The 15,637-nt window shown below is 38.6% G+C and overlaps 1 protein-coding gene across 1 annotated transcript in view; it reads left to right on the top strand.

Moving 5' to 3' along the window:
- The window catches only part of MYH15 (myosin heavy chain 15), a 182,184-nt gene that overhangs the window by 35,625 nt on the left and 130,922 nt on the right, over nucleotides 1-15,637 (top strand). The window contains 1 exon segment of the mRNA XM_060098804.1: nucleotides 6,260-6,361. Within this exon segment, the coding sequence (XP_059954787.1) occupies nucleotides 6,260-6,361 (102 nt within the window).

Below are 15,637 nucleotides of genomic sequence, written 5' to 3'. Positions count from 1 at the left end.
TAATAAATGTCAACTGGATTCTCCTGACTCAAATCTTAGAGTCATCCTGAACTTCTCTCTTTCTTGTTGTCTCTACCTTTAAGTATATGTAAAACTCACAACTACCCACAATCACCATGTTCACTGACACCGCTTAGCCTGAGCCACCATTTCTCACCAGACTGTTGTGATAACCTCCTTACTGATCTCCCTGTCTCCACCCTCATCCCATCACTCTAGTTCTACATATTGCAGCCAGCAGTGATCCTTTCATAGTGTAAACTAGCCCATGTTCCCTCCTCGGCGCTAGGTTCATGCATGGCTTCCATCTTACTCAAAATAAACCCTCAATCCTCATCATAGCCTCCTTCTGTTACCTCTCTAAATCTCTCTCTAATCTCATCTCCATATTATACTTGATAATATGAAATTTATATTTGGTCTTTGTCCCAATATCTGGCACAGAGCTCTTAATTTGGAATTTCTTGAGTGATGAGAGCCATAAAGGTGTCTTTTATGTTAACAAGGTGACTTTTAGACTGTACCTATGGATAGGGTCTTGTCACCACAAGAACTAACCCTGTGATTAGAGAGTTGGAACTTTCAATCCCACCCCTGTCAGGGCAGAGGAGCAGGGTTAGAGATTGAGTTCAATCACCAGTGGCCAAATAATTCAATCGACCATGCCTATGTAATGAAGCCTAAAAAATAAAATTTTAAAAGGACAGTGTTCAGATATCTTCTTGGTTGCTGAGCACGTGGAGATTTGGGGAAACTGGCATCCTTGGAGAAGGCATGGAAGCTCTGTACCCTTTACTCATACCTTGCCCTATGCATCTTTCCCATTTGGCTGTTCCCGAATTATATTCTTTTACAATAAATCATTGATCTAATAAGTAAAGTGTCTTTCTGAGTTCTGTGAGCCTCTAGCAAATTAATTGAACCCAAGGAGGGTGTTGTTGGAACCTCCAATCTGTAGCTGGTCTGTCAGTAGCCTAAGTGACAACCTGGACTCACAGTTGGCATCTGAATTGGGGGAAGCAGTCTTGTAGGACTGAACTCTTAACCTGTGGAATCTGATGCTGTCTCCAGGTAGTTGGTGTAAGAACTGAGACATCCAGCTGGTGCCACAGAACTGCCTAGCCTGGACCCACACACCTCAGTGGAATCAGGTGCAGAACCCCAACCTACCTACCCTTTCCCCATTCACTCCCCTCACTCAGCCCACGGGTCTCTTGGCTCTTTTGGGATCATTCAAGCTCTCCTGTTGCAGGACATTTTCACTAACTCCTCCTTCTATCTGGAACTCTTCCTAGGTAGCTTCATGGCTGACTCCCTCACTTTGTCAAGGTGCCTTCTTGTATGTTATGTTATCAGAAAACCCTTCCATGACTGCCCCCACCTCCTTCTCATCATTTTCTATCTCCTTACCCTGAATATTTTTGTTTGTGTCATTCATACAGCTGTTTTTTATTGGATGTCCTACTCCCCAGTCTCCATCAGATGTAAGCTTCATAGGAGCAGGGGCCTAATTTGTTATGCACTGCTGTATTTCTAGGTTTTAATACAGTGCCTGGCACTGTATCATAGTAGCCCTTACTATAGTAGTAAATAATTATTTGTTAAATGAATCCTACCCACTCAGGGACATAGGACATATCTTTGTCTTTTTCTAGTTGAATGACTTTCTCGCTATGCTCACCAATATTAGCAGTTACAATTTTCCTCCTGCCAGTTAGCCAGATTTTATTTTACATTTAAGTATTAATAAAGTTAACATTTTTGTAGGTTATTACCTATTTGTATTGTTTCTTTTTTGAATTTTTATCTCCATTGTTAGCCCATTTTTAAAATTGAGGTACGGGATTTTTCTTATTGATTTCTAAGGGCTCTTAATATTGATATATTAAGCACTGGTAATTTTCCTCCCAGTCATTTAAGAAGGTATTGAAGGAGCTGGACAGATGGAGAAGAGGATGGAAAGGGGAAAGGGACCCAAACCTAAGGGGACGTCCTTGCCTTTACCTCCTTCTTGAGTCCCAACCTCATATTTCTAACTTTCTACTGCATATTCTACTGCTGCCCTAAACCCTGCATGGCTAAAACTCAGTGTGTCATTGTGTCCCCCAAGTAATATCTTCCTGTTGACTTTTCTATTCATATTCACAGTACTGCTCTTCTCTCTGCTTCTCAGGTTAGAAACCTCTTGGTCATGTTTCTCAGTCTCTCTTTTCCCCTTTCCCATTCCTAGTTCAGACTTTCAGCACTTTTGCACTCCAGTGTCCCACAGTGGGTTCGCTTTCTCTGTAATCTCCTCACTCTCGTCTATTTTGCATGCTTCCACAACATTAATCGTTCTGAAGCCTAACTCTTATTATGCCATTTCTCTGCTAACAGCCCTTTAACATATCCCCATTATTTAATTAATACCTTACAGTGGCATCAGATCCTGAGACCACAAATCACCCACATTTCTGTTTATCTTACTTCCTAACTTGTTGGTACTATTCACCGTCTTTGACCATCGCTGCACTGCCTGCCTCTGGGCCTTTAAGTCATGCTGTTCCCTGTCTCAGGAATGCTTGTTCTCCCATACTTGCCCATCAAAACCCTTCTCATCCTTCAAGGCTCAGATGAAATGCTGTTTCTTTCTTGAAGTCTTCCCTGGTCATGCAGTCCAGAAGGGATCTCTTTTTCTTTCAAACTTTCATGATACTCATGATTTGTCTCTTATAGGCAGTTGTTTTATTGACTTGCTATTTTTGCCTGCGTTTTATTTACTCTCATGGATTATAAACTCCTTGACAGCAAGGAGTTTTGTCTTGTTTATCTATCTTCTTACTATAGCATCTAGCAGCAGGCCTTGAACATAGCAAGTGCTCAGAAACTCAGTTCAATAAATTAAGGAAGTTTGAACAGCTCAGAAACCGTATTATAACCCTATATAAAAGACTAATTGAAGATCATTTTCAAAACCCTTTTTCACATTAGCCAGATTGTGGTTTGACAAAACTGGATTTTGTTTCTTTATATCTGGTTATTTACAGATCAGATAGAACTGGGATAGAACTGTCACACTGGAAAGGATTGCCTCTTGTTTTTCTCTACCTCCTTACCTGTTTTCAGTTGCAGTCAGACTTTGTTCTCTCCATCTTCTAAATGTACTTACCAAACCTGTCTACCCTTCTCTAGAGAGTAGTTCTCAAACTTGGTTGTACATCAGAAAGCACCTGGGGAGCTTTTTAATTCCTGAAGCTCAGGCCTCACCCAGACCAAAGGAAACCAATCTCTGAGGGAGGATGCAAGCATAAGGATTTGTTTTTATAACTTGCCAGGTGACCCCAATGTACAGACAAGGTTGAGGACCCTCTGAGAAGGACTGTTCTCAGACCCTCATGTGTATCAGAATCACCCGGCAAACATGCTAAAAAATGGGCCCAGACCCTAACCTTCTTGAGTGAGTTCCTTTATGAGCTCTCCAGGCTATTCTAATCCACACCACCATTTGAGAACCCCCTCTAGCTAAACCTCTCCCAGGTAATATCATAAAACCTAAGTTAAAATTCATGGTTTTATTTACAAGGTCGTAGAAAATGATGTTTATTGATGGGAATTTCATAAAGCCTCTTTGGGGAACACATCAGGTTACATGTTGAAAATATGTTTACAGATGATGCTGTCTTCATGATGGCATCTCCTAAATGTCAGAAGGACATTTATTCATAGATTTAACTTTTAATGAAAATGAACTTTTTTTTGGGAATATGATGACAACTATTATTTTCTGTAAAAAAAAAAAAAGGAGAACATGAGATGTCTAATGTACACTTGTGGGATAAATCCATTACTCCTCTGTCTGCATATCCTTGAGTGTCTCTGGAGTAGGTGAGAAATAATTCTGTAATGTTGAAGGCTATTTCTGTTAGAGCTTAAGGTGGGATACTGTACAGAGAATTTTGGTTTCCTTTGTTCATGGATAAAAATAGACTCAAAGGACTGTCATTAACACTGGGAAAAAGGTTGTATGAAATTAAGACTATTGTTACCTATATTGTCCATCTGAATGCTTCCAATGTATAGAAAATCGAACTCCTGTCTTTTTTTTCTGGACAGATATTGTGGAATTGTTCGTTTTTCACATTGTTGGTTACTATTCATCTCTGCTCAGATTCATCAGGTACGCTGCATTTCTCCCTTCCTTTGAAATATTTTCATTTTGGGTTAGATGCTCTTTAAAGTCTCTTCTGGTTCAAAAAGTCTATGATTCTGACCCACTGGCTTCTCAACTTGAAATAATCAGGCTTTTGTCTCCAAACATGGCACTCCTAGCAGGAATAACTCAGCATAAGATGAGCATGTCTGCTTTACTTTTGATTTTTCCATTTATTTTCCCAAAAGGGCTTTGCATTTTGAAAGGTTTCATAGCAACTGAGTACCTAGACCATTATCATTGATATGGAGTAGGTGTAGAGCTTCTAGAATGTATGTATAGTATACATTGATTTTATTTAACAAGTAAATCAAACATTTCAAGCTTTTCAAGCCTTTGTGAAAATTTTAAAGGCTGATGGAAAGGAAATGGATATTGTTAGTACAAATGACATACAGCTCTCTAAATGTGTTTTGTTTTTACTTTATTCTCTATTTGTGGTTACTGCTCAAGAAATTTTGTACTTCTTAGTGAAGTAAGGAAAGACTACATTTTCTTCTATATTAAGACATTAATTTTATGGAGTTACTACATCAGATATACTAGCATATCTCAGGATTCATTTAAAATGGAAGACAGCAGAGAGGTTCAATTGAGTAAAATATTCCTTTTGTCTGATAACTGAAAAAATCTGCAATTTGAAATGTGTTTATAACTTTTTGCCTGTGGCATTCTTTTGTGTTATTGCCATTTTTTAACACCTGGTGTGATACATGTCTATTTACTTTTCCTTCTGATAACACTTATTCTTCTTCACTTCTTTCCTTAGAAGATAGAAGTGCTGTTTTATAAAAGTACAATTGTATGGGTTATAAGTATTCTTGTTAGGCAGCAGAGGGCACTATGGGGCAGAGATTTCACAGGAAAAGGAAAGGTTTCTAAAAGATACTGGGCAAGTGTTCTGGCTTCTGTTGATTGGCAGCTGTCTTGAATTACCCAATTACATGGTCCAAGTTCCGGTTTCATGGAAAGGATCTACAAATGTATATGTAGGAGGGGAAAATAGGCAAATAATGAAAATGAGATTTTTCATGTCCTTCAGATAAATAGTTCTTTTCAGAAGAGGGCCAGTAACAAGAAAAAGATTCTTTTTAAAAATTGAGTTATAATTCCCATATTATAAAATTTATCATTTTAAAATGCACAGTTTAGTGAGTTTAAGCATATTCACAATGTTGTGTGACCATCACGCCTATTTAATTCCAGAACGTTTCATTACTCCAAAAAGAAATCCTGTACCCTAAAGTAGCTACTCCCCATTCATTTCTCTCCTAGCCCCTGGCAACTACAAATCTACCTTCTGTCTCTATGGACTTGCCTATTCTGGACAGTTCATATAAATAAAATCATACAATATATGGCCTTTGTGTCAGGCTTCTTTCCCTTACTATAAAGTTTTCAAGCCTCATCCATGTTGTAACATGCATCAATACTTCATTCCATTTTACGACTAAAAAAGTTCCATTGTATGAATATACCACATTTTGTTTATCCAGTCATCAGCTGATGGACATTTGTGTTTTTTTCATGTTTTGGCCATAATGAATAATGCTACTGGGAACATTTGTGTACAACTATTTTGTGTGAACATACTTTTTATTTCTCTTGGGTGTATATCTAAGAGTGGAATTTCTGGGTCCTATAGTAACTATGTTTAACTTTTGAGTATCTGCCAAATGGTTTTCTATAGCAGCTGTACCATTTTATATTCTAGTAGCGTATGAAGTTTCCAGTTTCTCCACTCTTCACCAAAACTCATTATTGTCTGTCTTTTTGATTATAGCTATTCTGGTGGGTGTGAAGTGGCAGTTCATTGTGGTTTTGATTTACATTTCCAAGAAATAGAGACTTTTAAACATTTAGGATTCATGCCTTTATTTCAAAACTACAATCTACTTTGCTATATCATTCTAAACAAACCATCCTTCCATCTTCTGGGTAGTCTATTGGGCTATAGTGGAATGAATTTTAATAGTGTTTTCCTGCCTCTCTCCCCCTCCCCACTTTCCTCCTTCTCTTTTTCTCTCTCCCTCCCTCCTTCCCTTCTTTTCCTTCCTTTCTTCTGACCAGATGCTGACAAAGCTACTTTCCTCATGGGCGTTAACTCCTCTGAGCTGGTGAAGGGCTTGATCCATCCTAGAGTCAAAGTTGGTAATGAATATGTTACTAGAGGCCAAATTTAGAACAGGTAAGGTATTTCCAGAGCATTACGATTCTATGATCTTGTAGTAATTGTACACATGTCGTATTTGTGTATATTTCAACTTCTGATGATGTCTGCAACAAGAACTTCTATAAAAAAGTGACTTTGATAAGTTTTCCAAATGTTTTCATCTGTGATGCACACCACAGTAAATGCTCTTGTGTTGAGTCTTTCTAGTCTGAAATATGCCATTTTGACAGTTTTCCCTTAGGTAATAAGTCTCTTTGCAGATGCAGGCAAGTCCTTTACTTGTTGTGGTCAACATCTTTGTTGTCCAGCTAAGAAGTTTTTAAAGCTATTGGTTTCTGACATGAATAAAATTGGCAAATTGACATCTATCACCTATTTGGAATATTGACTTTTTAGGCAATCAGACACATTCATTAAGAGTTTCAGAACATATGCTGAAGTTAGCATTTGAAGAGAGGGGAAGAATGAGAATAGAAGTGAGAGATGGAAGGTCATATAGGTTTTATTCAGTATTCAGGAGAATGTTTTAACTATAGAATAACAAGTGCTCTGAGGACTGCTGATCCTGAGGCTTTGCAATAAAGAGTCCCAGAGCTGCCAGGTAATGAGAACATCTAAGTATGCTAGTGCATTTCAAAATAATAATTTACATCTGTTATGTGTTAGTCAGTATGAGGTAGGCCATGCTGCAGTAATACACACACAGTAAAATCTCAGTGACAATAAAGTAGGCATTTATTTCTTACTCATACCAACTCCAATACAGATTGGACCACCTTCTTCAATTTTGTACTTAGGCCATCTGGAATGAAAGGCCTCCCATGTTGCTGCACAGGGTGAAAGATGATTTGTAAAGAAAATACACCCACTTTAAATGCTTGGGGCTAGAAGTGATATCACCTTTACTAATATTCTATTGGTAAGAATTAGTCAAATTCTCTTCTTAGCTACAGAGGGGCTGAGAAATGTAGTCTTTCTGGAAAGAAGAAGTGGTTTGATCACATACAATATGTATAAAGCATTCATATTATCTCCTTCCATTCCTACAATACTCAGAGTTAAGCACAGCAGGGTTACTTAACTTATGTTTTTTTCCAGTTGAGGAAACCAAGGCTTAGGGAACATAAATAACATTCCAAAGGACACACAGCTAGTTTTCAGGTGACGCTTAGACTGCCTTACTCTGTATACATCTTAAATTTGAAAATGAGATAGACAAATGTGCAAATTTGTGATAGAAGACAGTTATTTTGACTACAATAAACTCTCTTTCTTTTGGTTTATTAAGGCATCTGGTGTGACTATGTTATTTAAAACAGTTCAACAACTAATCAAAATCAATTTCCTAGTTCAGCTTACTCTATAAATCAATAATTCTTCCTCTACCATAATACCAATTCTATGGGATAATTTGCTTACATTTTTGTCCTCTGTGGTAATCAGAGTTCCTTGAGGCCATGGACTGTGTCTAATTTATCTTAATACCTCAACATCTAGCACAGTGCCCTGCAAGCAGTAGGTGCTCCATAAATGGTTGGGTTTCTTTTTTTTTTTTTTTTTTTTTGCAGCTTTATTGGAGTATAATTTCTTTACAATGTTGTGTTAGTTTCTGCTGTATAACAAAGTGAATCAGCTATATGTATACATATATCTCCATATCCCCTCCCTCTTGCACCTACCTCACACCCTCTCTATCCCACCCTTCTAGGTGGTCACAAAGCACTGAGTTTATCTCCCTGTGCTATGCAGCTGCTTCCCACTAGCTATCTATTTTACATTTAGTAGTGTATATATGTCAATGCTACCCTATCACTTCGTCCCAGCTTCCCCTCCCAACCCCTGTGTCCTCAAGTCCATTCTCTGTATCTGTGTATTTATTCCTGTCCTGCCCCTAGGTTCATCAGAACCATTTTTTTTCTAGATTCCATATATATGTGTTCGCATACTGTATTTGTTTTTCACTTTCTGACTTACTTCACTCTGTATGACAGGTTCTAGGTCCACCCACCTCACTACAAATAACACATTTTCTTTCTTTTTATGGCTGAGTAATATTCCATTGTATATATGTACCACATCTTCTTTATCTATTCATCTGTCGATGGACACTTAGGTTGCTTCCATGCCCTGGCTATTGTAAATAGTGCTGCAGTGAACATTGTGGTACATGACTCTTTTTGAATTATGGTTTTCTCAGAGTACATGCCCAGTAGTGGGATTACTGGGTCATATGGTAGTTCTATTTTTAGTTTTTTAAGGAACCTCCATACTGTTTTCCATAGTGGCTATATCAATTTACATTCCCACCAACAGAGCAAGAAGGTTCTCTTTTCTCCACACCCTCTCCAGCATTTATTGTTTGTAGATTTTTTGATGATGGCCATTCAGACCGGTGTGAGGTGATACCTCATTGTAGTTTTGACTTGCATTTCTCTAATGATTAGTGATATTGAGCATCCTTTCATGTGTTTCTTGGTAATCTGTATATCTTTTTGGAGAAATGTCTGTTTAGTTTTTCTGTCCATTTTTGGATTAAGTTGTTTGTTTTTTTGATATTGAGGTGCATGAGCTGCTTATATATTTTTGAGATTAATCCTTTGTCAGTTGCTTCATTTGAAAATATTTTCTCCCATTCTTAGGGTGGTCTTTTTGTCTTGTTTATGGTTTCCTTTGCTGTGCAAAAGCTTTTAAGTTTCATTAGGTCCCATTTGTTTATTTTTGTTTTTATTTCCATTTCTCTAGGAGGTGGGTCAAAAGGATCTTGCTGTGATTTATGTCATAGAGTGTTCTGCTCTGTTTTCCTCTAAGAGTTTTATAGTGTCTGGCCTTACATTTAGGTCTTTAATCCATTTTGAGTTTATTTTTGTATTTGGTGTTAGGGAGTGTTCTAACTTCATTCTTTTACATGTAGCTGTCCAGTTTTCCCAGCACCACTTATTGAAGAGGATGTCTTTTTTCCATTATATATTCTTGCCTCCTTTATCAAAGGTAAAGTGACCATATGTGTGTGAGTTTATCTCTGGGCTTTCTATCCTGTTCCATTGATCTATATTTCTGTTTTTGTACCAGTACCATACTGTTTTGATTACTGTAGCTTTGTAGTAGAGTCTGAAGTCATGGAGCCTGATTCTTCCAGTTCCACTTTTCTTTCTCAAGATTGCTTTGGCTATTCGTGTCTTTTGTGTTTCCATAGAAATTGTAAAAATTTTTTTTCTAGTTCTGTGAAAAATGCCATTGTAGTTTGATAAGGATTGCATTGAATATGTAGACTGCTTTGGGTAGTATAGTCGTTTTCACAGTGTTGAACCTTCCAATCCAGAAACATGGTATATCTCTCCATTTGTTTGTATCATCTTTGATTTCTTTCATCAGTGCCTTATAGTTTTCTGCATACAGGTTTTTTTGCCTCCCTAGGCAGGTTTATTCCTAAGTATTTTATTCTTTTCTGTTGCAGTGGTAAATGGGAGTGTTTCCTTAATTTCTCTTTCAGATTTTTCATTGTTAGTATATAGATATGTGAGAGATTTCTGTGCATTAGTTTTGTATCCTGCTATTTTACCAAATTCATTGATTAACTCTAGTAGTTTTGTGGTAGCATCTTTAGGATTCTTTATGTATAGTATCATGTCATCTGCAAACAGTGACAGTTTTACTTCTTTTCCAATTTGGATTCCTTTTATTTCTTTTCTTCTCTGATTGCTGTGGCTAAAACTTCCAAAACTATGTTGAATAATAGTGGTGAGAGTTGGTACCCTTGTCTTGTTCCTGATCTTAGTGGAAATGGTTTCAGTTTTTCACCACTGAAAATTACATTGGCTGTGCTTTTGTCATATAGGGCCTTTATTATGTTGAGGTAGTTTCCCTCTTTGCCCACTTTCTGCAGAGTTTTTATTATAAAATGGTTTTGAAATTTGTTGAAAGCTTTCTCTGCATCTATTGAGATTATAATATGGTTTTTATCCTCCAATTTGTTAATATGGTTTATCACATTGATTGATTTGCATATATTGAAGAATCCTTGGTTTCCTGGATAAACCCCACTTGATCATGGTGTATGTTCCTTTTAATGTGATGTTAGATTTTGTTTGCTAGTATTTTATTGAGGATTTTTGCATCTATGTTCATCAGTGATATTGGCCTGTAGTTTTCTTTTTTGTGATGTCTTTGTCTGGTTTTGTTATCAGGGAGATGGTGGCATTGTAGAATGAGTTTTGGAGTGTTCCTCCCTCTGCTATATTTTGGAAGAGTTTGAGAAGGATAGGTGTTAATGCTTCTCTAAATGTTTAATAGAATTCGCCTGTGAAGCCATCTGGTCCTGGACTTTTGTTTGTTAGAAGATTTTTAATCACAGTTTCAATTTTAGTGCTTGTGATTGGGCTGTATATGTTTTCTATTTCTTTCTGGTTCAGTTTCAGAAAGTTGTGCTTTTCTAAGAATTTGTCCATTTCTTCCAGGTTGTCTATTTTATTGACATATAGTTGCTCATGGTAATCTCTCATGATCCTTTGTATTTCTGCAGTATCAGTTGTTACTTCTCCTTTTTCATTTCTATATCTGTTGATTTGAGTCTTCTCTCTTTTTTTCTTGATGAGTCTCACTAATGTTTTATCAATTTTGTTTACCTCTCAAAGAACCAGCTTTTAGTTTTACTGATCTTTGCTATTGTTTCCTTCATATCTTTTTCATTTATTTCTAATCTGGTCTTTATGATTTATTTCCTTCTTCTAACTTTGGGTTTTTTTTGTTCTTTGTCTAATTTCTTTCAGTGTAAGATTAGGTTGTTTATTTGAGATGTTTCTTGTTTCTTGAGATAGGATTGTATTGCTATAAACTTCCCTTTTAAAATTGCTTTTGCTGCATCCCATTTGTTTTGGGTCATTGTGTTTTCATTGTCATTTGTTTCTAGGTACTTTTTTATTTCCTCTTTGATTTATTCAGTCATCTCTTGGTTATTTAGTAGCATGGTGTTTAGCCTCCATGTGTTTGTATTTATTACAGATTTTTTCCTGTAATTGATAGCTAGTCTCATAGCACTGTGGTCAGAAAAGATACTTGATATGATTTCAATTTTCTTTTACCAAGGCTTGTTTTGTTTTTTTTTGTTTGTTTGTTTGTTTTCAAGTTTTATTTTTATTTTTTATTTATTTTTTATTTTTTTTAAATTAAAAAAAATTTTTTTTATAGTTCTCTCTTTTTTTTTTATTAGTTTCTGCTTTATAACAAAGTGAATCAGTCATACATATACATCTGTTCCCACATCCCTTCCCTCACGCATCTCCCACCCTCCCCATCCCACCCCTCCAGGCGGTCACAAAGCACCGAGCTGATCTCCCTGTGCTCTGCGACTGCTTCCCACTATCTATCTCCCTTACGTTTGGTAGTGTATATATGTCCATGCCTCTCTTTAGAACTACCATATGACCCAGCAATCCCACTACTGGGCATATACCCTGAGAAAACCATAATTCAAAAAGAGACATGTACCAAAATGTTCATTGCAGCTCTATTCACAATAGCCCGGAGCTGGAAACAACCTAAGTGTCCATCATTGGATGAATGGATAAAGAAGATGTGGCACATATATACAATGGAATATTACTCAGCCGTAAAAAGAGACAAAACTGAGCTATTTGTAATGAGGTGGATAGACCTAGAGTCTGTCATACAGAGTGAAGTAACTCAGAAAGAGAAAGACAAATACCGTATGCTAACACATATATACGGAATTAAAAAAAAAATGTCATGAAGAACCTAGGGGTAAAACGGGAATAAAGACACAGACCTACTTGAGAATGGACTTGAGGATATGGGGAGGGGGAAGGGTAAGCTGTGACCAAGGCTTGTTTTGTGACCCAGGATATGATCTATCCTGGAGAATGTTCCATGTGCACTTGAGAAGAAAGTGTATTCTCTTGTTTTTGGATGGAATGTCCTATCAATATCAATTAAGCCCATCTAGTCTAATGTGTCATTTAAAGCTTGTGGTTCCTTATTTATTTTCATTTTCGATGATCTGTCCATTGGTGAAAGTGGGGTGTTGAAGTCCCCTACTATTATTGTGTTACTGTCAATTTCCCCGTTTATGGCTATTAGCATTTGCCTTGTATATTGAGGTGCTCCTTTGTTGGGTGCATAAATATTTACAATTGTTTTATCTTCTTCTTGGATTGATCCCTTGATAATTATGTGGTATCCTTCTTTGTCTCTTGTTATAGTCTTTATTTTAACGTCTATTTTGTCTGATATGAGAACTGCTACTCCAGCTTTCTTTTGATTTCCATTTGCATGGAATATCTTTTTCCATCCCCTCACTTTCATTCTGTGTGTGTCCCTAGGTCTGAAGTGGGTCTCTTGTAGACAGCATATATATGGGCCTTGTTTTCTTATCCTTTCAGCCAGTCTGTTTCTTTTGGTTGGAGCATTTAATCCATTTAATTTAAAGCAATTTTTTTTTTTTTTTTGCGGTATGCGGGCCTCTCACTGTTGTGGCCTCCCCCGTTGCGGAGCACAGGCTCCGGACGCGCAGGCTCCGGACGCGCAGGCTCAGCGGCCATGGCTCACGGGCCCAGCCGCTCCGCGGCATATGGGATCCTCCCAGACCGGGGCACGAACCCGTATCCCCTGCATCGGCAGGCGGACTCTCAACCACTTGCGCCACCAGGGAGGCCCTAAAGCAATTATTGATATGTATGTTCCTATTGCCATTTTCTTAATTATTTTGGGTTTGTTTTTGTAGGTCTTTTTCTTCTCTTGTTTTTCCCCACCTATAGAAGTTCCTTTAGCATTTGTTTTAAAGCTGGTTTGGTGGTGCTGAGTTCTCTTAGCTTTTGCTTGTCTGTAAAGGTTTTAATTTCTCCATCAAATCTGAATGAGATCCTTGCTGGGTAGAGTAATCTTGGTTGTAGATTTTTCCCTTTCATCACTTTAAATATGCCTTACCACTCCCTTCTGGCTTGCAGAGTTTCTGCTGAAAGATCAGCTGTTAACCTTATGGGGATTCCCTTGTATGTTATTTGTTGCTTTTCCCTTCCTGCTTTTAATATTTTTTCTTTGTATTTAATTTTTGATAGTTTGATTAATATGTGTCTTGGCATGTTTCTCCTTGGATTTATCCTGTATAGACCCTCTGTGCTTCCTGGACTTGATTGACTATTTCCTTTCCCATGTTAGGGAAGTTTTCAAGTATAATCTCTTCAAATATTTTCTCAGACCCTTTCTTTTTCTCTTCTTCTTCTGGGACCCCTGTAATTCAAAAGTTGGTATGTTTAATATTGTCCCAGAAGTCTCTGAGACTGTCGTCAATTCTTTTCATTCTTTTCTCTTTATCTGCTCTGTGGCCATTATTTCCAGTATTCTATATTCCAGGTCATTGTCCATTCTTATGCCTCAGTTATTCTGCTATTGATTCCTTCTAGAGTATTTTTAACTTCGTTTATTGTGTAGTTCATCATTGTTTGTTTGCTCTTTAGTTCTTCTAGGTCCTTGTTAAACGTTTCTTGTTTTTTCTCCATTCTATTTCCAAGATTTTGGATCATCTTTACTATCACTATTCTGAATCCTTTTTCAGGTAGACTGCCTATTTCTTCCTCATTTGTTTGGTCTAGTGGGTTTTTACCTTGCTTCTGCATCTGGTGCATATTTCTCTGTCTTTTCATTTTGTTTAACTCACTGTGTTTGCGGTCTCCTTTTTGCAGGCTGCAGGTTCGTAGTTCCTCTTATTTCCCTTTTCTGCCCCCAGTGCGTGAGGTTGTTTCAGTGGTTTGTGTAGGTTTCCTGGTGGGGGGACTGGTTCCTGTCTTCTTTTGTGTGGGGCTGGATCTTGTTCCTGTGGTGGGCAGGACCGCATCTGGTATTGTGTTTTGGGGTGTCTTTGAACTTAGTATGACTTTAGGCAACCTGTGTGCTAATGAGTTGAGCTGTGTTCCTCTCTTACTAGTTGTTTGGCATGGGTTTTCCAGCACTGGAGCTAGTTGGCCGTTGGGTGGAGCTCGGTCTTAATGTTGAGATGGAGATCTCTGGGAGAGCTCTCACCAATTTATATTATGTGGAGCTGGAAGGACTCTGAAGGTCTCTGGCAGCCCAGTGTCCTGGACTCAGCTCTCCCAACTTGGAGGCTCAGGCCCAACACCTGGCTGGAGCACCATGACCCTGCCAACTGCATGGCGTGGAATAAAATGAAGAAAAAAAAAAGTGGACAGACAGAACCCCAAAACAAATGGTAAAAGCAAAACTAAATTGACAAAATCACACAAAGAAACATACACACACACACTCACAAAAAGAGAAAAAAAAAAAAAGGAACAGAGAAACCAAACCAGTAAACAAATCCACCAATGAAAACAAGCACTAAAAACTAAGCTAAGATAAACATAAAACCAAAAACGAATCAAACGCAGTAAGAAAACCCCAAGGCTACAGTTGCTCCCAAATTCCATTGCCTCAATTTTGGGACATTTGTTGTCTATTCAGGTACTCCACAGTTGTAGGGTTTATCAAGCTGATTGCGGGGATTTAATCTGCTGCTCTTGAGGCTGCACAGAGACATTTCCCTTTCTCTACTTTGTTTGCACAGCTCCTGGGGTTCAGCTTTGGTTTTGGCCCCACCTCTGTGTGTAGGCTGCTCTCAGGCATCTCTTCCCCACCCAGAGAGGAGGGTGTTAAAGCAGTGGCTGATTAGGGCTTTCTTACTCCCTCAGGCTGGTTAGAGGGAGGGGTATGGTAGTCATAATTGGAATGCGGGCATGCCTGCAGTGGCAGAGACCAGCATGATGTTGCAACAGCCTGAGGTGCACCGTGTGTTCTCCCAGGGAAGGTGGCCCTAGATCATGGGACCCTGGCAGTGGCGGGCTGCACAGGCTTCTGGAGGGGTGTGGGTAGTGACCTGTGCTTGCACACAGGATTCTTGGTGGCAGTGGCAGCAGTAATAGAGTTCTTTGCTTGCCTCTGGGGTCCAAGATGTTAGCCATGGCTCATGCCTGTCTCTGGAGCTCACTTAGGCAGTGCTCTGCCATCTGTGGGCACATGGAGCAGGAAGCCCCTCTCCTTACACACCCCAAAACAATGGTCTCTTTATGCTCCATCAGGTCCAGACTTTTTCTCGGACTCCCTCCTGGCTAGCTGTAGTGCACTAGCCCCCTTCAGGCTGTCTTCATGCAGCCAACCCCTGTCCACTCCCTAGGGTCCGACCTCTGAAGCCCAAGCCTCAGCTCCCAGCCCTTACCTGCCCCAGTGAGTGAGCAGACAACCTTCTCAGTCTGGTGAGTGCTGGTTGGCAC

The sequence above is a fragment of the Mesoplodon densirostris genome, chromosome 5 (genome assembly GCF_025265405.1).
Source record: "Mesoplodon densirostris isolate mMesDen1 chromosome 5, mMesDen1 primary haplotype, whole genome shotgun sequence".
NCBI lineage: Eukaryota > Metazoa > Chordata > Mammalia > Artiodactyla > Ziphiidae > Mesoplodon > Mesoplodon densirostris.
Note: the sequence above shows the minus strand (reverse complement) of the source record. Positions and strands in the feature narration are given on the sequence as shown.